The 21,531-nt window shown below is 47.1% G+C and overlaps 1 protein-coding gene across 2 annotated transcripts in view; it reads left to right on the top strand.

The window, feature by feature from the left end:
* Positions 1–21,531, top strand: part of HECTD4 (HECT domain E3 ubiquitin protein ligase 4) — a 333,766-nt gene that overhangs the window by 259,912 nt on the left and 52,323 nt on the right. For both annotated transcript variants that reach the window (XM_088449233.1, XM_088449232.1), the window contains exons 57-59: positions 1,546–1,751; positions 1,905–2,035; positions 4,566–4,771. In XM_088449233.1, coding sequence (XP_088305359.1) covers positions 1,546–1,751; positions 1,905–2,035; positions 4,566–4,771 — 543 coding nt within the window. The remainder of the gene's footprint in view (positions 1–1,545; positions 1,752–1,904; positions 2,036–4,565; positions 4,772–21,531) is intronic.

Below are 21,531 nucleotides of genomic sequence, written 5' to 3'. Positions count from 1 at the left end.
GTTCCTATCTATTTGTACCAATGATTCCCTCTTCGTTTTTTTTTTTTTGTTTTTTTGAGTGTTTCTTGTGTATATTGTACTTCCTTCTCCACTTTCCGTCTCTTGCCGTTAGGCTTGTTTACAAACTGGCAGCATCTTCTGCCGACAGCCTGCTCCTAATGTGGAGACATACCTGCTCCAGATGTGGAAACTGTTCACTGTCTTCACAGGTTTTAACTGGAATCTCCATTCTTCCATCCAGTGAGGCCAGACAGAGGAGCTGGACTATTAGGGGTTAATTCAGTTAGGAGTGAGGAGGGCAAGTTGCCGCTGCAATGGTGTACAAACGCCGGCAACTGTAGCTGAACTTGATCCCCTCGCTGCCAGATCTCACTCTAGACTTGTGGATTTTTGTACACTGCCTTGAACAAAAACCTGTGGTTCCGACAGTACTGTAAGTGTGGCATATAGCCAGACTTAGTTGTGCCTAATTAAGTTTGCCTCCTTTATAGCATGGAGCTGGGTGTTCAATTTGCTGTCATCCACTGGCCAGAAGAATTGGAGGTGTTGTGTGGTGACTGTCTGTTACTGTCACAGCAGCTTAGCACTAGGCCTGTCCTTGACTGCTGCCTTTCATCCATACTAGGCTCTGGGGTAGATAGCATTCCTTGAGGACTTTTTCCCTGTTAGGCAAGCCCACCAGAAAGGACACAAGGTGACACTAGTAGCACTGGCGGTCCCAGAAGGTCTTAGTATAGAAGCATGACAAAGAGCACAATGTAGAGCCTGCCTCTACAACTAGGCCCCCCTTCCTCAGCTGGCTTGAGTTTTAAAGCTTAGGGTTTGTCTGGCCGTATGGTTCAAACCATGCTCAAAGTTCAAGAGTCTGTTACAGCCCAAAATTACCACAGGGTATAGAAGATGGTCTGGTGTGAAATTAAGGGTTTCTAACCTTCTCTTTTCAGTGGGACAGATTACTGCTTTGGCTGCAGGGCAGTCTGGAAGGGGGTTTAAAACTATGCTTCTTGAAGTTTCTCGTTTCAGTGAGTGATGCATGTTCAACCTCTGTATTTCCCTCCAATAGATCCTAGGGATCTTAGTCTTTTGCTGACAGCCTTACAGTACCCTACTTTCAAACCTTTGATTTTGTAGAGTTAAACTTTTTTTTGTCTGGAAGGTGGCAAGGAGGTTCAACTGAACAGCTGTGCAAAACCACCACATAGTCTTCAGTGCATTCCTTCATGACATTCTACAGAATTAATACTTTTTTAACCAAAAATGTAAGATTTGGACAATTTATGAGCATTTCCTCCGTTAGGGACTGCTGTAGGATGCCCCAGCTAATCAAGGTATAGATTTGGAAGAGCTTGAGCTCTTGCACTTTATACCTAGTGTATCCAGTATATACACTTTGAATTCACCAGCTTTACTTAAGGTATTTTAGAATTGGCTTGTTGGATATATAACCATACATGATTGTGTAAACAAATTGAGTTGAAAGTGTTACATGAATATTTGCATTTGCTATTTTTATACATATTAATTGTGCTGCCGATCATTTTGCAGATGGCACCATCAGCTCCTCCTCTATTCTTATAGCACAGTCCTTGCAACATTGCTTCCATACCCAGGACTGCTCTACCACCATACTGTTTTATCAGGGCAATGCTCAGGCAGTCAGAGAATGGCTTGGTGTGGCCATCACCAGAGCCCTGCATCAAGGAGAAGACAGTCTTCTGGATCTAACAAAGCAAATATGTTCCTTCTTGCAGGTCAGTGCTCCAATTAGCTTCATACTTGTTAGAGATTCACATTTCACACATATTCACAGAATATAGTATACCTATTTACATGCTATATAGATCATAGTATCGCAAACTATTCCTGTGTTTTTCTGTTTTCTTGTTGTTGTTGTTGTTGTTTAGCATGCCTCAGAGCAGTTCTCATTAGAAGAATTCCCAATCACTGAATCCAAAGTCAGCGTGGATGTGACTTTCCCTGGAGCAGCCTTTGTTGTGGTATCTTGTAAAGAAAGCCAATCTGGATTCCGCAAAGAGTAAGTGATCAAAGCCAGCTTGGTGTCCTTTAAAGAAAGGACCTTTGTATAAAAACATGAACCCTTAAGTATAATTCATGCTGTAAAATAAGTTCACACCTTAGTTCAGTATCCAAACATTGAAATTACTTTTAGCCTTCACCTAACCATAACCTTACTCCATGTATATGACTTAGAAACTATAATTCAAGCGCAGCTCTGTTGGGTCTAACGTCAGAATGGAGACCATTCTTGTGGGCCCTTCACTGATAATACCTCTGTAGTGCCTCAAAGGAAAACAGAAGAAAGCTGCATGTGTAGCAGGTACAAACACCGGTATAAGTTTTGAAATATCCAAACTACTTGTATAAAAGTTTCTTAAAAGATGCAAATCATCTAACCACACCATCTGATGACCAACTCCTAATCCAAGATTCAGTACACCTCAAATTAGATACTCTGCACAGTGTTTTAACTTTACTACAATTTCACTTAATGTTTATGGGGGGGATGTTTTCCGCTGCTAATTAATTTGCCCCCTAAGTATTGAAGATTAGAAAACCTTTTGTAACGGCATAGAGATGCAGGCGATGGCTCTGCATTTCGTCCCCCTCGCGGCCCAATCTCACCCCGGAATCGCACTTTTTTGCTCGCAGCCATATGGTGCTGTAAACAGAAATGTGCAAGTCCATAGGTACCGTAAGTGCTGCATATACAGCCATGCTTACTCGTGGGGGCAATATAATCTCACCTAATTAGATTGAGCCCTAAGACTTTTATTGGTGAAAGTGAATTATTTTTAAGGCTTTGTGTCTGAAACTATTTCTAGAATGCTTTTAAAAATACAAAAGACTTCTCTTGGACAATGGAAACATTGTGCTTTTTACTGATTTACAGATATATTATGACATTTCAGTCACTCTTATGTCTCTAACATCCTATGGGGGATACTGGACACCATGGAATACAGAGGTTTTTTTTTTTTATCAGAATGCTGACACTAAATACCGGTTTTCATTTTCCCCCCCATACTGTTTGCAGGACAGACCGTTGTTTCCAAATTCCATCCTTATCAAGTTATTCCAGCAGTATGTCAGATCCTGAGGAAGAGGAATCTATCTCCTTAGACGTCGTTAGGGTCTTGAAGATCTATGTCTACACCCTTGATGGCAAAAAATAGCTGTAGTTTTCATTCTATGTGTTGCTCAGAAAAAGGAATTGGCCTGTCCAAAATTAAAGTTGCTAGAAGGTTCACCGCTGTAAGCCTATTTCTTCCACAGTAGCGGCCCCTTCTACCAGATCACTGAGCATCTCGTGAGAGGATATTTATACTTGCGTTAAATCTTTTTCTCGAAATTCATTGGAGGATACTCTTTGTATGCTGTATTTCTCCCACTTAGGGCCGTATTCAATTAGCGTCGAAAACGGAAGTTTTTTCGCCATAGGCGAAAACGGAGGTTTTTTTTGCCAAAGAACGGCGATATTGTCATCAAGAATCAGGCAAAAAAACAATTGGAGAAAAAAAAATGTTTAAGTTTTCTCCATCCCAGATCAGGCGAAAAAAAATTGCAAAATCCCTATTTTCGGCTTAAAAATGTGGGTATTTCTTTCAGAACCCTTTGGCCAGCCCCCCTAATGATACTTTAGCGAAAAAAAAAAAATCGTAAGTTGCGCACTTTGGCGAAAAACAACCGCTGAAATTTCGGTGACATTTTTTTTTTTTCCGTGAAAATTCAGTTTAACGTATTGGGGCTGGTATTTCGGAGTGCCATAAGGATGTGTCAAGTGTTCTAAACATCGCACGTGTCTTGCGCAGGTGTTTTTTTAGCGGATATACAAAACTGCCTGCACCAGCCTCCTGCGATGTTTAAAACAATTGGCGCATCCTTATGGCCCTCTGAAATACCAGCCTAGTACGTTAAACGCATTTTTGACCAAAATTTCAGCGGTCGTTTTTTGCCAAAGTGCGCAACTTATGATTTTTTTTTCCGCTAAAGTATCATTAGGGGGGCTGTCCAAAGTGTTCTGTAAGAAATCCCCACATTTTTACCCAAAAATAGGGATTTGCTAAGTTTTCTCCAGTTTTAGGCGAAAAACAGGCGATTTCGCCAACGATGGCGAAAAAGGGGCGATTTCGCCTTTAATTGAATAACCCCTTACAGTTAAACAGGGCTGAGGGTTTTTCAGGGAGATGTTTTTTCTATTTGTTTTCCTTTCTTCTCTGGTTCTGTCCTGCGGGTCTTTGTTAAAAAAAAATATCTGCATGCCCCGCAAGATAGGATATGGAAGAGGGAGGGGTTAACACTTTTAAGGTCAGCTTCCTGGGGGAGACCAAATCCCCAAGAGTCCAGTATCCCCCAATGGATTCTCAAGAGGGTATGTAACGTAAGTATAAAAATCCTGTTTTTGTGTACAGTTATAAGTTACACTTCATAAACAACCCACTAATGTGACCTATTCCCAGGGTTCACTAGTGTCTTAAATAGGTCTTGCTTTTAGATGTTTAGTTATCTGAATTAGTTCTTAATGTTGTCTGTGTTTTTTTTTCTAGTTCCTCTTTGTACAAAGCTCCATGGGCTCGCGTTTTCCTGTATGGCCTTGGCCATAAAGTGAAGAGAAATGGACAACTGAATTTAATAGAATCTGTGTGTTACCCACGAGATGCGTCTCCTAGTAACACTGGTCTTACACCACCACCAACCACGAACCAGTACCCCACAGCGATCATTCCCACTGACAAGATCCATGTCAAGCTAGGTTTGTATTACACTGGACATATTTAAGGAGCATGTGTTAAACAAGGTGGTACTTTTGTTCAAATAAGCTGAGCTTCATGTTAAATTTGTTGCATGCTGGAAGTTATAGAAAGATCAACTATAGCAGTTATAGTACACACTATGCCAGCTAACCTTACTGTCAAACAGAGGCATACCATGGACGAAGCAGTTGAAGCTTATGCTACGGCTCAGGCAGGGGGGCGCCAACCACAGTACATCAGCCATGATTTTTAATTATTTTTTTTGCTTAATGTTTTAAATAAAATGTCAGGATCATTTCCCGGCGGAACAACACTAAAATGATGGGGACGCTACTGTGAGCACCCCCACTCCTGTTTACATCTGGCTCCACTTTCATACCATAGGGGGGGTGTGCAGCTCTTCCTGTACACAGGCTGCGCTCTATGACCTCTGCTCCTTCTGCACTGGAACTAGAAGCGCGGTGACGAGTGAGCACCTTTCCTCATCTGCATTTATACAGATACACTGGGGGCCTATTCTCCTTCCCTGCTACCTGGCAGACCTGCTGTGACAGTTGCTTTCATCTGACCTAGTGGTCTGAATACACTGAATTGCCACAATACTGCAGTGTGGCCAGTCTGTATTCGGTGGCTTACGCTATTGGAGTGAACTGTAAGTGTGTTGTATCTACTGTAAGCCTGCTTCCCACCCAAGAGGACGGTGGCACTCCCAAGCCATGATAGGACTCCACACAGGTACAGAGACACGTTCCTTTATTTGTATGCAGCAAATGCAGGATGCATACAAATACATCCTACCCTAACACTGCTCTCCTCTCTACATACTGCCCCAACACTGCTCCACCCTTCCACAAACTTCCCCAACACTGCCCCCACTCTCCAAATACAGCCCCAACACTGCTCCCCCTCTCCACATACAGCCCCATCACTATTCCCCCTCCACATACTGTCCAACACTGTTTCCCCCTCCACACACTGCCTCAACGCTGCTCCACCCTTCCACAAACTTCCCCAACAATGCTCTGTCCTCCACAAACTGCAAAAAACACTGCCCATTTCCAGCCCTGAGGAAGAATCAGACAATTCGAAACGCGTTAGAGATATTTGGATACCCATCTGCTACATTATAGGAGGACACCCTGTGAACGTTCCAGTGATTTGCCAGTAAGGTGAGAAGGAGGAATTCCGGACACTCCCTACCTTTATACTCACCTGCTTGCTCCTCATTTGGAGCCTCTCACGGTATGGTTCCTCACATTACCATTACTTCGGAGCAATTATTGTTTGGATGCATGTTCATTTTTTGTTAATAAATTAACATCAATTTTAATGAAATACTACACTATATATATATATGTATAATATATATTTCTTTTCTCTATGAAATCCCATTTGAACTCCACCAATTTGGATTGAGAGGACATCTCACCGCTAATAGAAGAATTCATCAAAAAGACAAGTTACTTGTAAAAATCTGTCTATTGAATGATTTGAGACGGTCTGATCAGTGTTTTGGAAACACTATTAGCACCAAAGGCCTTTCTAAAATATTTTCTTTTCTGCATATTGTTACTGTTTCCCCATCCACATACTGCCCCAACACTGTTTCCTCCTCCACATGCTGCCCCAACACTGCTCTCCCCTCCACATATTGCATCAAAATTACTCTCAACTTCACATATAGTCCCAACATTGCTCTCCCCTCCACATACTGCTCTGCTTCATCTTAAATGCTGTTTCTGCCTCCACATACTGCCCCAACACTGCTCTCCTGTCTACATACTGCCAAACACTGCTCCCCCTCCACAAACTTCCCCAACACTGCTCCCCTCCACCACAAACTTCCCCAACACTGCTCCCCTCCGCCACAAACTTCCCCAACACTGCTCCCGTCCGCCACAAACTTCCCCAACACTGCTCCCCTCCGCCACAAACTTCCCCTACACTGCTCCCCTCCGCCACAAACTTCCCCAACACTGCTCCCCTCCACCACAAACTTCCCCTACACTGCTCCCCTCCACCACAAACTTCCCCTACACTGCTCCCCTCCATTACAAACTTCCCCAACACTGCTCCCCTCCACCACAAACTTCCCCAACACTGCTCCCCTCCACCACAAACTTCCCCTACACTGCTCCCCTCCGCCACAAACTTCCCCAACACTGTTTCCCCCTCCACAAACTGCCCCAACATTGCTCTCCTCGCCGCATACTGCGCAAACACTGATCTACCCTCCACATACTGCATCAACATTGCTCTCCCCTTCACATACTGTCCCAATACTGCTCTACCCTCCCCATACTGCTCCAACATTTCTCTCCCCTCCATATGCTGCTCTGCTTTAACTTAAATTCTGTACCAATAGTGTGCTATGCCTCCAGGCACTGCTGTCCTCTCCAATTCTGCCCTACTTTACCCTATATGAAATCCCTACACCAGAGTTTTTCAACCACTAGTGTGCCGCGGGTGGTTGTCAGGTGTGCCGCACTGGGTTAGCTCAATCAGAGCCGCGGGCCCGCAGCCACCTTTACAAGTAATGTGCGGCCTCAGGCAACATTGGGCTCTTCTCTTCTGGAAGGCACAGACGCGTCTGGGCCATGACCTACTGAGACGCGGTGGCGTGATGACATAGGTCACACAAGACGCGTTGGCAGCGCGGGATGCGGGGGCCCTCGGTGTATGGCAGCGCCAGCAAGATGTCACGCTCAGTGGAGGACTGAGGTGCACCGGCTGACTGAGAATGTACTAGGTGAGGCCACTGCATACAGTTACCTGCGGCTTGGGCAGTGCTGGCTGTATACTCGGGGAGCCTAGTGTTACTGCTGCTCAGGACTTGAAATTTGTTCCCTGGTTTCTGTGACATGCTTGAGGTTCTCTCTTACCTCAAGCATGTTGTGCTGTGTGGATGGTGTGCGGGGCACTCTGCTGTTGGGGCGTAGGCTGGATCCCCCCTTACTCTTGGGTTCACCTAGTGCTGTCCAGGGTCGTAGTGCAGGTCTGGCTTCATTACTCTGGAAAATGTGCTTTTATTTATTCCTTGGTTATATGGCAGAATCCTGTAAACTTGAATGTGAGATCTAAAATGCTGGCAAAGTTGCATGCGCAACACATAGGGCTCATGCAGAGACCATTACTGTACCACTGACTTATTGTGTTCTACATGGCTGGCACTTTTTCTGTGCTAATTTCATCCTCTGCTCCTCTTCCTTCTTACATATGCTTTCTTCTTCGGGATCAATAGGGTCCACAGGAATTACCTTGGGGTATGTGGTTGGTGTGATCCAGGCACCAAACAGTTACAAGCTTTAGCTCCCAGGATGCACTGGGTCCTCCTCCATATATACCCCGCCCCTGGCTACAGGCATTCAGTTTTTTGTTTGCTGCACAGGAGTGCACCTTGTGAACAGGGGACTGCTTCGGCAGTCCTAAGCAAGTTTTAATTTTTATCCTATGGGTAAGCAGCACGGGGTGTCCGGATGGACACCTGTGCTGCTGCTCCGACTACCCCCACCGGTGCCGCAACACCAGTGAGGGAACTGGTGAGTTCGGCGGGTGCCAGCGTAGTTATATTGCTGGGTCCGGGACTGCAGCCGGAGACATCGGGGACGCAGGTAAGGTAGTTCCCCGCTGACCGCCAACGGCAGTGAACCACGTGGCAGTCTGTACCTCCGGCGGTGGAGACCTGCTGGAGGCCGCTGTTGTGAGGAACCAGGTAAACTGCTTCCCCCACTAGACCACCAGGACATAAGATTTCCTGGCAACCGGGGATGATAATGGCGGCGACCATGTATAAGTCAATGAGCCCGTTTGATCCATACAGCCTAGGGGAGGTACGCTGTCCCCAGCGGCCCCTATCCAACCCAGACGCCGTTCCAGAGACTAGGTTTCCTCCATCTGTGTTGCTTCTACTTGCCTCCTTGTTTATATGAGACGCCCAGAGACCACTCTCAGGTGCTCTCGGTGGCTGCAGATCTCAGGAGGCTTGATACATGTATACCTCTCCTTGGATGACCAGGTTATACAGAGCTCGATATCCTACTTAGCCTTGTGTGCTGTTCGTAGTTAACGAGGAGATTATTGCATATATATATATATATATATATATATATATATAAATTATATAATTTTGCTTTGTATGTGACGTGTGTAAATCTGCTGTGTGTTATACTGCCTTTTTTTTATTCCTGGATAACTGTCAGTTATAACTATCACTGCGGTTTCTCCTCATAAGCCCTCTGCTACAAGTGTGTGGGTTGTTTTGGGTGTGAAACACTGTCACATTGTATTAGATTACTTTGCATAACTAATTAGGGATATTGTTATGTCCAAAGAAAACTAATTAGGGATATTGTTATGTCCAAAGAAAATCAGAAGCAGGAGGCGAAAGCCCCTGTGCTGGTGTCATGTATGGCCTGACAGGCGGGTTGTCCCCTCAGGATGTTATACAGAATAGATTATATGGTCACTCTAATGCTGCCCATCCACTAGGCGATTCTGACAGGCGATTGCACGATAACGACGACGTTATCGTGCAATCGATGGCAAATCGTCCGCAAATCGGGCAGTAAAATGTTAAAAACGACCAGCGATGTGCGTGCCCGCTGGTCGTTTTTAACATCTATCATCGCCCGAACATGTCGGCCACTTGACGACCGCCGGCAGGTTGCCATGTTCGGGGATGATTGATCTGCACACATTGAACGTTCAGTGTATGCACTTGGGGACGACGGCACGATTATAATGTCTTAATCGTGCCGTCGTCCCCGCATCTAGTAGTGGATGGGCAGCTTTACAAGGAGTCACCACATTAGTCCAGCCTACCAGCTCCTGGGCAGGATCCCCCTTGGGCTTCTTTTTCCCAGATCATGGCCCTGTACACCTCTCCTTTGGTGGCCAGGTTATACAGAGCTCAATATCCTACTAAGCTGTTTGTGCTTTTTGTAGTTGATTAAGAGCCTATTGCAAATATATTGCTTAAATGCATTAAGTTTTGCTGTAACACACGGCCTTTATTTTTCTGAAATAACTGTCAGTTATAACTGTACTTCACATTTACTAGATATTTGTGAAGGTGGCAACATTACATTGTTGCCTTTATATGACTAAATCTGGCCATACACCTGCACGACCAGCATCAGATCCGATGCAGCATCCGACTCCCCAGAGCTCCCTGACATTCCCGGCAGCATGTTTGTTGTTTTTCTTAGCACAGGATCTGTCGTAAGATCGATCCTGTGCCTCACGTGCTCATTAGGGAAACAGTCATTGAAATGACTTGAATTGCTGCACGATGGATCGCATGAACAAAATAAACGGCACAATCTGCACACGATACGATGGAACATGTGGGCTGCACACCTGATGATAAGATCCGATTATAGGCGCTGTGGGAGCGCGCATTGGATCTTATCTTACTAAAAAAAATACACGATTTTTACAAGATCCATCTTACGACTCATCGAATATCGGGCAATCGGCCCGAAATCGTGCAGGTGTATGGCCAGCATAAAGGGGGGCATCCACTACACAATTTTAGCAGGCGATTGAACGATAACGACGTCGTTATCGTTTAAAAATCGTTTGTTAACGACCAAACATGCACGATTTATAATCAACGATGCGCGCTCCCGCTGGTCGTTTGATAGTCTCGTCCGTCGACTGAACATGCAGGTTAATTTCACTTGATCTATTAAAGATAGTTTGCAAATCGTTTGCAAATCATTCAGACTGAAAGATAAAATTTCAAGGGAAAAAAACCAGGGAAAATCGTTTATGATGGGCATACACAGCCAGATAAAATGTCTGTCAGACCAACAGACATTTTATCTGGCCGGCTGCCAGCCGCAGATGTCGCCGGCATACACTGTGAGAGAAATCTCACAGTGTATAGCCCGACATCCGCGCTCCGCCCCCGGGGGAGGAGACATTTCCCTGTTCCTTCCGTAGGAAGGAACACAGGAAATGTCTGTCTGCCGCGCTGGGCATAAACTGCCCGATGCGGCCGACAGTTACCGGGTAAATATCGCATCGGACGGGCATGCTGGACAATCGTGCATGCCCGACCGAGCAATATTTAACCCTCGGTCGCCCGCACACACGCTACAATTATCGGGGCGATCCGCCGATATGAGGGGGATCGCCCCGATAATTGTAGCGTGTAGGCCAGCATAAGAGATTGGACAGGGAGTAGATCGTCTAGTGGATGTGCCCCATTAGGGAAGTGCTCCAATTAACCCCCAGCTTCAGGTGTGTAGGGGTTAAATTGTACTTCACATATATTTGTGAAGACTGGGCTGCCTCTCTCCTAATTAATTAGGGACGCTCAGATGCAGTTGAGTGTTGGCAGAGGGGAGATTTGGTCTATCTGAGTATACCTTTTTCCTAGGAAAGTATATAGCACTGGAATCCTACCAACTTTTGTTGCTTGTGATTCAGTGCCTATTTGTATGCATTGCATTAATATCCTACCAATATGACTGCTATTTAGTGCCTATTTGCAAATATGTTATATGCAGGTAGATCTTACCAAACTGATGTGTTTAGGTAATTGATGTAAATGCCCTTTTGCAAAGATTTTATGTGTGTGTTCAAAAAGTTTTTACTTTTTGTTTCTTCCTAAACCCCAAACTGCCAGTATAAGGGGTTAGAGAGTGCTTCACATTTATTTTTTTCTGTGAATGGGGTCACTTGGCATTGTTAACCCTACTCTTGTAGGTTACTTGCAAATATTTCCCTGGTCCCAGAACTAGGGAATTAGGAGACTTTTGTGCAGTAGACCTTTCAGGTTTTCATACAGGATGGACTGTTTGTTATACACCACAACAGTCCACCTTGCCAACACCTGTTCAGGGGTCACCTTGAATGCTCCCCTGGTCTCAGGTTGTGACGCAGTTAGTGGACCGCTTATCAGCCTCCACACTGCCTCCCACTTGGGATTCCCACAGTGATTACATGGATGGAGGGTTATGTCCACTCAGTTCAGAATCTGGCTTTCTACATCAGGGTCCTTAGGGATCCACAGGGATACCTTGGGGTATAGGGCTTGGCTCCAGCCATGGGCACCACAGAGTTAAAGATGTCCCTTCCAGGATGCATCGGGCCCCCTCCTATACCCCGCCCCCAGGCCAAGGCACCTCAGTTTCAGTAGGTGTCTGGCCGGGAGCTGGGTCATCGCGGAGGGGGGCTGTGCATAACAGCCCCTGAAGATCTTCAAGAGTGGTAGCATAGAACTGTCCAGTGGACGTCCATGCTACCGCTCCGACACCCCCACCGGCGCCGACCACCGGTAGCGATCCGGGGAGCTCAGCGGGCTCTTGGGGGTTCCAGCTAGCGGAACCCCCGGGGGCCTTGGACTGTGGCCGGACCTACGGGGGGCTACATAAAGTAAGCAGCGGGCGTCTGCGTTAGGCGCCCGCTTACTCACAGTCCGCCGTCCCCAGGGCTTGGGGGCTCCCTGGGGACGGCAGTATAGTGGAGCCAGGCGGATGCCTGCGCTCTCGACTAGACCACCAGGGATACGGGGCTGGAGCATTGCGGAACACGCTCCAGCATCCCAGGGGGTTAATGGCCTGCCAGGGGAGGATGCCTTCCCTGTAGTGCACAGGAGGCTCCTCCCCATCACTGCTCTCCGGCACCCTACTTGTGGTTTTGGCGGGCTGAGGCAGTGATCCTCCCCAGGCCCGCCTCCCTTCATCCTCCGGCGGCAATTTTATGAGCGAGACGCTGTGGTGCAGTGTGCGGAGCCTGGGTGCCCCTTACATACCTCTCCTCCCAGTATAAGGTCAGCGTATGTAGCGCTATCACTGCCAGGCTGTAGGTCTGTGTAAGTGATAGTGCACTTAGTGCAGGGTTTCTGCATTGTTTGTGACTTTATGCTAGCGCTGTGTGCCTGATCTTTCTCCTGTCAGCCATTTTACTATCCCTATTCTTCCTCCTGACCAGCCCTCTCAGTGCCAGTACTGTCAGGGTAGGAATTTACCTCACAGGTTAAGATTTATTTCTGTGAGACGAGTGTCACATACCATTATGTCCAGTGAGGACTCTGTTAGAGGAGCACCTCTCCTATTTTCCTGCTCCAGATGTAAAGCAGGTGTCGGGGAGGGGGCGGTACTTCAGGATGGGTTATGTGCTGCATGTTTGGCCATCCCTGGTACCGCTGCTGTACCCAGCACCTCTCAGGAGCCACCTTGGGCTTGTTTTGCACAAGCCCTGACTGTTCTTGTAAATAGGCTTGCAGCCCCTCCTACGTTCCCACAATTGGGGTTTGCACAGCAGGCGGTAGTCCCGCCTCCTGTTCTGGGAGTTCCGGGGCCGATAGTAATGCAGTGCCCCCCGCAACATGTCCTTAATCAGGCTGACCCAGGTTTGTCTGATTCTGGAGTGCGGGGCACTCAGCAGGATCAATCTAGACCTGCTAAAAGACCGTTATTGTCTCATCCATCCGCTCAGGATGATGAGGATGACAGCTCGTCTGATGAGGGCGAAATTCTAGATTTGTCGGACACTGACACTCCTCAAGTAGGGGCAGAGGCTAAGTCTAGTATTTACATTCCAGGCCTCATACAGGCAGTCTGTGCGGCCATGGTAATTACTGACGACAACTTACCTGCAGCGCCTACTCATGCTTCTTTTAAAGAGGTTAAATGAGCTGCAGCAGTGTTCCCTCTATCTGGTTAGCTAGTTGATCACATGGAGGAGGCCTGGAAATCTCCGGTAAAATGATTTCAACCTCACAAGCGTCTGGCTCGTACATATCCCTTTGCGGAAGATTACTTCACTAAATGGGAGTCTCCTCCTCAAATGGATTCTCACGTGACGCGCTTAGTAAAGAGCGCAACTTTGCCTATGCCGTCTATGTCTTCTCTGACGGATACTACAGACCGTAAAGTGGAGGTGTGCCTAAAGTCTATCTATTCCCTTGCTGGAGGAGCATCTAGACCAGCTATGGCTGTCTGCTGGGTGGCTCAGGCTATGGAAATGTGGGCGGACGCTTTGGAAGCATCATTTGCTTCTAAGGGTACCAGCGAACAGGTTGTGTTAGTGGGTAACCTTCGGGATTCCGCTACGTATATTAACGAAGCAGCTTTGGATTTGAGCCTGCTTACTTCTAGGATTTCTGCGGCGGCTGTGGCCGCTCGACGCTCCTTGTGGTTACGTTCTTGGAGGGCGGACGCTGAATCCAAGAAAGGCTTGGAATGCTTACCCTACAATGGGCAGGTTCTGTTTGGACCAGCTTTGGATAAAATAGTGGACACATTGGCGGCTGCCAAATCGGCATGTCTACCTTCAGCCCCGACTCCGTCTGGGTCTAAAAATCCGTCCTTTCGGCCCTATCGCCCTCCGGGAAAACCTAGGGTTCAGTCTTTTCCGAGACCTTCAGGTCCCAAAAAGACCGCTAAGACCACAAGCAAGTTTGGAGTACCAGACGTCCAGCTGCCAAGCCGGACGACAAACCCTCAGCCTGACGGGTTGGGCCTCCCCTTGGGGGATCCCAAGGTGGGAGGCCGACTTCTGCAATACGCCCAGTGTTGGTTCAAAACCACCACAGACACTTGGGTAAGGGCGGTGGTATCTCTGGGATGTGCCCTCTCCTTCCGCAGAAAGCCTCATCAGCTCTTTGTAACAGCACGTCCTTCAGATCCAACGAAGGCTCTAGCGATCCAAGAGTCGGTGCGTTCTATGCTTCAGATGGGAGTAATAGAACCTGTTCTGTTATCCCTGAGAGGGACCGGATATTACGCCAACCTTTTTCTGATTCAAAAGCCAAATGGATCAAACCGACCTATACTCAACCTCGAGTCCCTGAACAAGTTTTTAAGGGTCCCTCAGTTCCGAATGGAGAGACTGCGTTCTATTGTTTTAGCTATGCAGCCTGGGGATTTTATGGTGTCCCTGGATATTCAGGATGCTTACCTGCATATCCCCATTGCCAGGGTTCATCAGTGTTACCTCAGATTTAGTGTCGGACCTCCATTACCAGTTTCAGGCTCTACCGTTTGGCCTTTCCACGGTTCCTCGGGTGTTCACAAAAGTAATGGCGGTCATGGTGGCACACCTGCGGTTGCAGGGAGTTCGCCTGTTACCTTACTTGGACGACCTTCTGTTGTTGGCAGGGTCACCACAAGTCCTTTGCAGCCATCTACAACTGACAATATCAGTATTGCAGGCTCACGGCTGGATAGTGAACTGGAAGAAGTCCTCTCTAATTCCTTCTCAGAGAATGGTCCATCTCGGGGCATTGTTGGACTCTCAGCAACAGAGGATCTTCTTGACGGAGGAAAAGATAACCCTGTTGCAGTCCAAGATACGCAATGTTCTAAGCAGTCGCCGAGTGCCTCTTCTCTCAGCGATGAAGTTACTGGGGTCCATGGTGTCAACGTTCGACATGGTGGAGTATGCCCAGTTCCATTCCAGGCCTCTACAAATGTTGATCCTGTGCAGATGGGACAGAAATCCCCGTCGAATAAGGACACAGATGATCAGGCTCCCTCCGGAACTGCGCCTGTCTTTGACGTGGTGGTTACAAAAGTCTCAACTCAGCAGGGGACGTCCGTTTTGGATTTCGGATTGGGTCCTTCTAACAACGGATGCCTGCCTTCGGGGCTGGGGCGCTGTGACAGGCCCACATGTCTTCCAGGGCAGGTGGACGTCAGAGGAATCGGACCTGCCAATCAATATATTGGAAATTCGAGCAGTGTTCAGGGCGCTGCAGCATGCAAGACCGTTCCTGCTGGGGAAACCTATGCAGGTTCAGTCAGACAACGCCACCACGGTGGCTTACCTAAATTGTCAGGGAGGAACTCTAAGCCAAGCGGCTCTAAGGGAGGTGTCCCGCATTCTGACTTGGGCAGAAGGCAATCTTCCGGCCATTTCGGCCGTCTTCATTCCGGGTGTGCTCAACTTGGAGACGGACTTCCTCAGCCGCCATGATGTACACCCGGGGGAATGGTCTCTTCAGCAGGAGGTGTTCCAACTCCTGGTGGACAAGTGGGGTCTTCCCGAAATAGACCTCATGGCCTCCAGACACAACCGCAAGCTGTGGGCATACGGATCCTGAACAAGAGATGCAGGAGCTCTCCTGGTGGACGCTCTGTCGGCACGATGGAACTTCCAATTCGCGTACCTGTTTCCTCCGTTCTCCCTGCTGCCTCGAGTAATTCGAAAGTTCAGGCTGGAAGGAGGCAAGATCTTGCTGGTGGCCCCTGCGTGGCCCAGAAGGAGTTGGTACTCGGATCTCCAGTGTCTATCCATCGACACTCCTTGGCTGTTACCTCAGAGGCCGGACCTATTGTCTCAGGGTCCTTGTCTCTACCCGTACCTGAGTCGGCTATCTTTGACGGCGTGGCTCTTGAGACTTCCCTCTTGAGGTCCAAGGGTTTCTCTAGAGTGGTGGTCAATACCATGTTACATGCTCGTAAGCTGGCTTCAGCTAGAATTTAGGGTGTCCTTCGCATCCAGCCTCCCTATGTCCATCCGGTAGCTCCATGGGATCTGGCTGTGGTCCTGAAGGCGCTACAGGATCCTCCATTTGAACCTTTGGGTTCGGTGGATCTGAAATGGCTTACGGCAAAAACAGTGTTCCTTTTGGCTATTGCTTCAGCCAGAAGGGTGTCGGATTTGGGGGCTCTTTCTTGTCGTCCTCCTTTTCTAGTTTTTCATTCGGATAGGGCGGTACTTCGTACCCGTCCCGAATTCCTTCCTAAAGTGGTGTCTAGTTTCCACATTAACGAGAAAATTGTGGTCCCAGCCTTCAATTCATCCGATCTCTCAGCTGGTGAGGCTTCTTTGGATGTGGTATGGGCTCTGCGGATTTACGTGGTCCGTACCAGTTCTTTGAGAAAATCGTACTCTTTGCTTGTCCTATATGGATTTCATAAGAGGGGTTGGCCTGCCAATAAACAGACTTTGGCACGCTGGATCTGCATGGCGATCTCTGAGGCATACACTCATGAGGGACTTCCAGTGCCACCGTCTGTGAAAGCTCATTCTACAAGATCTCTGGGACCTTCGTGAGCAGCTCGACGTGGCGCCTCAGCTCTTCAGCTTTGTAAGGCGGCCACATGGTCCTCTGTCCATACTTTCATCAAGCATTACGCCTTTGACACATTTGCTTCTCAGGATGCTTCCTTCTGGCGACGGATTCTCCTCTCGGCACAGGAGCGCCCCCTCCCTTGGATACTGCTTTGGGACATCCCCAAGGTATCCCTGTGGATCCCTAAGGACCCTGATGTAGAAAACAGGATATATGGTAAGAACTTACCTTTGTTATCTCCGTTTCTACAAAGTTCTTAGGGTCCACAGGGCGCCCGCCCTGACGCCCTGTGCTTCCATAGGGTGTTGTTCTGGTCACCAGTCTCTGTCTCCCTTTTCTATGAGAATGTGAATCTTATGTGTTCCAGACTTTCTTCTTCCTTTTTCCTCTCTCCCGGCCTATGGCTTGATACTAAAACTGAGGTGCCTTGGCCTGGGGGCGGGGTATAGGAGGAGGCCCGGTGCATCCTGGGAGGGATATCTTTAACTCTGTGGTGCCCATGGCTGGAGCCAAGCCCTACACCCCAAGGTATCCCTGTGGACCCTAAGGACTTCGTAGAAACGGAGATAACAAAGGTAAGTTCTTACCATATCTCCTGTTTTTGGCATCTACATATCTGCAGATGTTACAGGCGAATAAGGCATCAGCCGTTTAAGCATATAAATGGACTGAACCATCCTCTCAGTCCACCCTGCTTTCAGAGTCTGATATAAATATAATCTGAGAAGGCTGAGGATACACAAGTTTCTCCCTCTGGGTCTATCTCCGAGAGGAGAGTGTCATTTCTCAGTGGATGTTCCTCTCTAGCGGGGCAGTTGATTCTCATTATAGAAAATGAATTAGTGGCTCCTAAAAACCTAATAAATTTGGTGTTCAGACACCAGAAGGTGATTTTAGGATGGATTACCTCATTCTGTACAGCTCACTGGGTTTATGGGAGAAGCATGGAACATTCCAGATAAACTGTTCCAGATTCCAAGGAGACTAGTGTCTGTTTAGCCTCTCCCATATCTTCCTAAAGGGTTACTTCCCAGAAGGTTGTTTACACAACTCCCCCATCAGATTCATGCACTCTAGTAGACCATTCAGGCTTCTAAACTCAAGGGTGATAATCCCGGTTCCTATGGTTAACAAGGAAGGATATTACTCAGATTGGTGTTTGATTCAGAAGCTATAGGAGTCTCATCGCTCTATTCTGAATCAGAAATCTCAACAGGTTTGTCCAAGTGCCCAAGTTCCGTGTGTACACCCTATGGTCAATTATGCTTGCAATGGAACCTGGGAATTTCATGGCCCTGGGCATACAAGATGCATATCTGCATGTACCTATTGCCAGGGGTTCTGAGTTTTGCTGTTCGTCAGCAACATTACCATTGCCCTTTGGTCGATAATGGCAGTCATGGCTACTCTTCTCAGTTGGAGTCAGGATACTGCCATGCTTGGCGACCTCCAGATATTGGTTCAGTCTCCGGAGATTATACAACATCACCTCCAGCTGACCATTGTCTGCCTACAGGAGCACGGCTGGATAGTCAATTGGAAAAGGTATTTTCTTTCTCCAATACAACAGATGGTACATCTGGCGGGGCTACTAGGCTTCCCTGGTACAAAGGCTCTTTCTACCGGGGGGAGAAGATTGCTGCGTTACAATTACGGGTGCGCAAATTGCTCCAAAATCAAACAGTGTCAATTCACTCAGCAATGCTGGTCCTGGTGTCCATGGTATCCACCTTTGAACATGGTGGTATAGGTCCAGTTCCATTCCAGGCCCCTGCAGCGATAGAATCTGTCTCGGTGGGACGGCCAGTATCATCTGGTAAGGTCTTGAACAATCCTCATCTCGCCAGAAGTTCGGCTCTCCCTCTCGTGGTGACTGCAAACTGCTCATCGGAACAGGGGTCGCCCTTTCTGGATTCCAGATTGGGTGCTTCTCACTACCGATGCCATCCTCTGCGGCTAGGGTGCAGTGATGGGTCGTCACATTTTTTAGGGAGGATGGACGACCAAGGAGGGTCTCCTAGCCATAAAAATAACACAATGTCCCCAGGTACGGGTCTAAAACCAGGGATCCCTCAGCCGATTTTGGGGATGTTCTAGCAGTGAAGTGGGATTTCAAGCTAGCGTATCTCTTTCCTCCGATCTCCCTCCTCCCAAGGGTCATCAGGAAATTCAAGCAGGAGGGCGGCACAGTAATACTGATAGCCCCTGCTTGGTCCAGACCTCATTGGTTCAATGACCTTCAGAGTCTCTCCATAGACACTCCATGGCCTCTTCCTCTTAGGCCGGACCTGTTAACACAGGGCCTCTGCATGCATCCGGACCTTCCTCGTCTGTCATTGATGATGTAGGTCTTGAATCTTCCATCTTAAGAGTCAAGGGTTTTATTAATTCTGTAATTCTGACGATGCTTAGGGCACGGAAGCCTTCCTCTGCCCACATCTATTACAGGATTTGGCACTCGTATTTTTAATGGTGTAAACAGAAAATATGATCCTGAAGTTTTTAGGGTCTCCCGAGTGCTTGCTTATCTCCAGGCTGGGTTAGACCGGGGTCTCCACCTGGCCACCCTGAGAGTTCAGATATCTGTTGGTTTTCAGCGAAGGATCGCTCAGCTGCCTGATGTTAGGACATTTTTTTCAGGGTGTTCTGAGGGTTCAGCCTCCCTTTGTCCTTTCGATAACTCTGTCGGATTTGTCTTTAGTTCTCAGGGCTCTACAAGCTCCCCCTATCGAACCCTGAAATCAGCAGACCTTAAGTGGTTGACAGCAAAGACAGTTTTTCTTCTTGCTATCTCCTCTGCCCACAGGGTCTCTGATTTGGCAGCCCTTTCTTGTCGCTCTCCCTTTTTGATTTTCCATCAGGATAGAGCTGTTCTTTGTACCAGGGCGGGTTACCTTCCTAAAGTTGTATCCTGCTTTCATGTAAATGAAGAAATTGTAGTTCCAGCCTTTAAGTATTCAGGCCTCTCTGTAGGTGTCGGATTCTCCTTTCTTCTAAACAGGAGCGTCCTCACCCTTAAGGGAACTGCTTTTGGACATCCCCAAGGTAATTCCTGTGAACACTATGGACCCGAAAAAGAAAATAAGAGTTATGGTATAACATACCTTTGTTAACTCTTTTTCTTCGAGGTCCATAGGGTCCACAGGGCACCCACCCTAACGCACCTGTTGTTAGTGGGTAATTTTTTTCTTTTGTATTTCAATGATTCCCTCTTCTTAGAGAGAGTATTTGTTCTGTGGTACAATTGTCTTTCCTTTTCCTGCCTTGGGCTTGGTAACAAACTGAATGACTGTAGCCAGGGGCGGGGTATATATGGAGGAGGATCCAGTGCATCCTGGGAGCTAAAGCTTGTAACTGTTTGGTGCCTGGATCACTCCAACCATGAACCCCAAGGTAATTCCTGTGGACCCTACGGACCTCGAAGAAGAGGTAACAAAGGTATGTTATAACATAACTCTTATTTTTTTGTATGCTTTTTTTTTATGTAATGTGATTTTTTTTTTTTTCTAAATTAAATGTAATCTTTTGTAGAATTATTGTAATTTGCAATTGACCAGCTATTTTTTTTTTTTTATTTACCATACTTGTAGATTTGATTTATTTGATTCTAAATTAATTACAAACATAGGTTTACTGTTCAAGTTAGAACAATATAAAACCGTCTATCTAGAATCCTTCTTTTTTGTGTTTTTATATATCAGATCACAATCAGAATAACACATCGTACATTATCATAACGTTTATAGGTCATACACGCCGCATCGCCGGATGGTGTGCCTTGGCATTTTAAAATCTTGTCTAGTGTGCCTTCAGTTGGAAAAGGTTGAAAATCACTGCCCTACACTGTTACCTCCTCCAAATATTGCCTCAATTCACACTTCAGACCAAACACTGCCCCACTCTCATCCCCAAATTCTTCCACAGTGTAGACTGCAGAGTATTGTCACACTTGTTATAGCTGGACCGCTCCAGTATGGGCTCATCATGCTCCAGAAACTCTTTTACCCTCTTTGAGCAGTAGGGGGACACAGACAGTGTTATATTTCCCATTTAAACTCTGTGCACCAGAAAATGAGGGGTGTGCAATTTCTCCGACCCCTTTCCATTTGCTTGTTTTTATAATGGGAATCACTCCTCACTACCTCTGTTACTGACTTTTATCCATGAAGTAAGTGAACCCTTAAATGCATAGAATAGTGGGTCTTTCTTGTGTATCTCTGTAAAATCGTCATAGTTCACAATCTCCCCAGAGGCCTGGTCTCACAAGAGACAAGTTTACTCTAAAACTGGAACTCAGTTCTTTCTTATTCCAACTGAGCACCTTATTTGGCATTACCATCACAGCAGTGTGTAGGAAGCGCTGGTGGAAGTGAAAGATGCCTGAGTGGAGGGCACTGCTCTTTGGATTCTGCAAACATGATGTGAACTTACAAATAGAAGAGATTAGATGACGGCTGCCCTTGTGCAGTCAACTTGTCTTCAGTTTTTCACAGTCCTTGCAGTCTACACCCTACCTCCAGGTTTCAAGACTTGATACAGCAATCCACAGTAGCCTATACAGATACATTCATCAGCTCAACCTTTCAATGGGACAAAGTGGTGCCAGCTGGTAGCAAATGCCAAGTGAGGCTCATTCTCATTTTAGACGGTAGCAAGACTGTACAGTATGGTTGCCAGCTTTTCCTTCCTGGGGAATTTATTTCAAAGATTAGAGGCACTAGGCCCACT

The sequence above is a fragment of the Taudactylus pleione genome, unplaced genomic scaffold, assembly GCF_031769625.1.
Source record: "Taudactylus pleione unplaced genomic scaffold, aTauple2 ptg000479l, whole genome shotgun sequence".
In the NCBI taxonomy this organism is placed as follows: Eukaryota; Metazoa; Chordata; class Amphibia; order Anura; family Myobatrachidae; genus Taudactylus; species Taudactylus pleione.
This window is presented reverse-complemented; position numbering and strand designations above follow the sequence as displayed.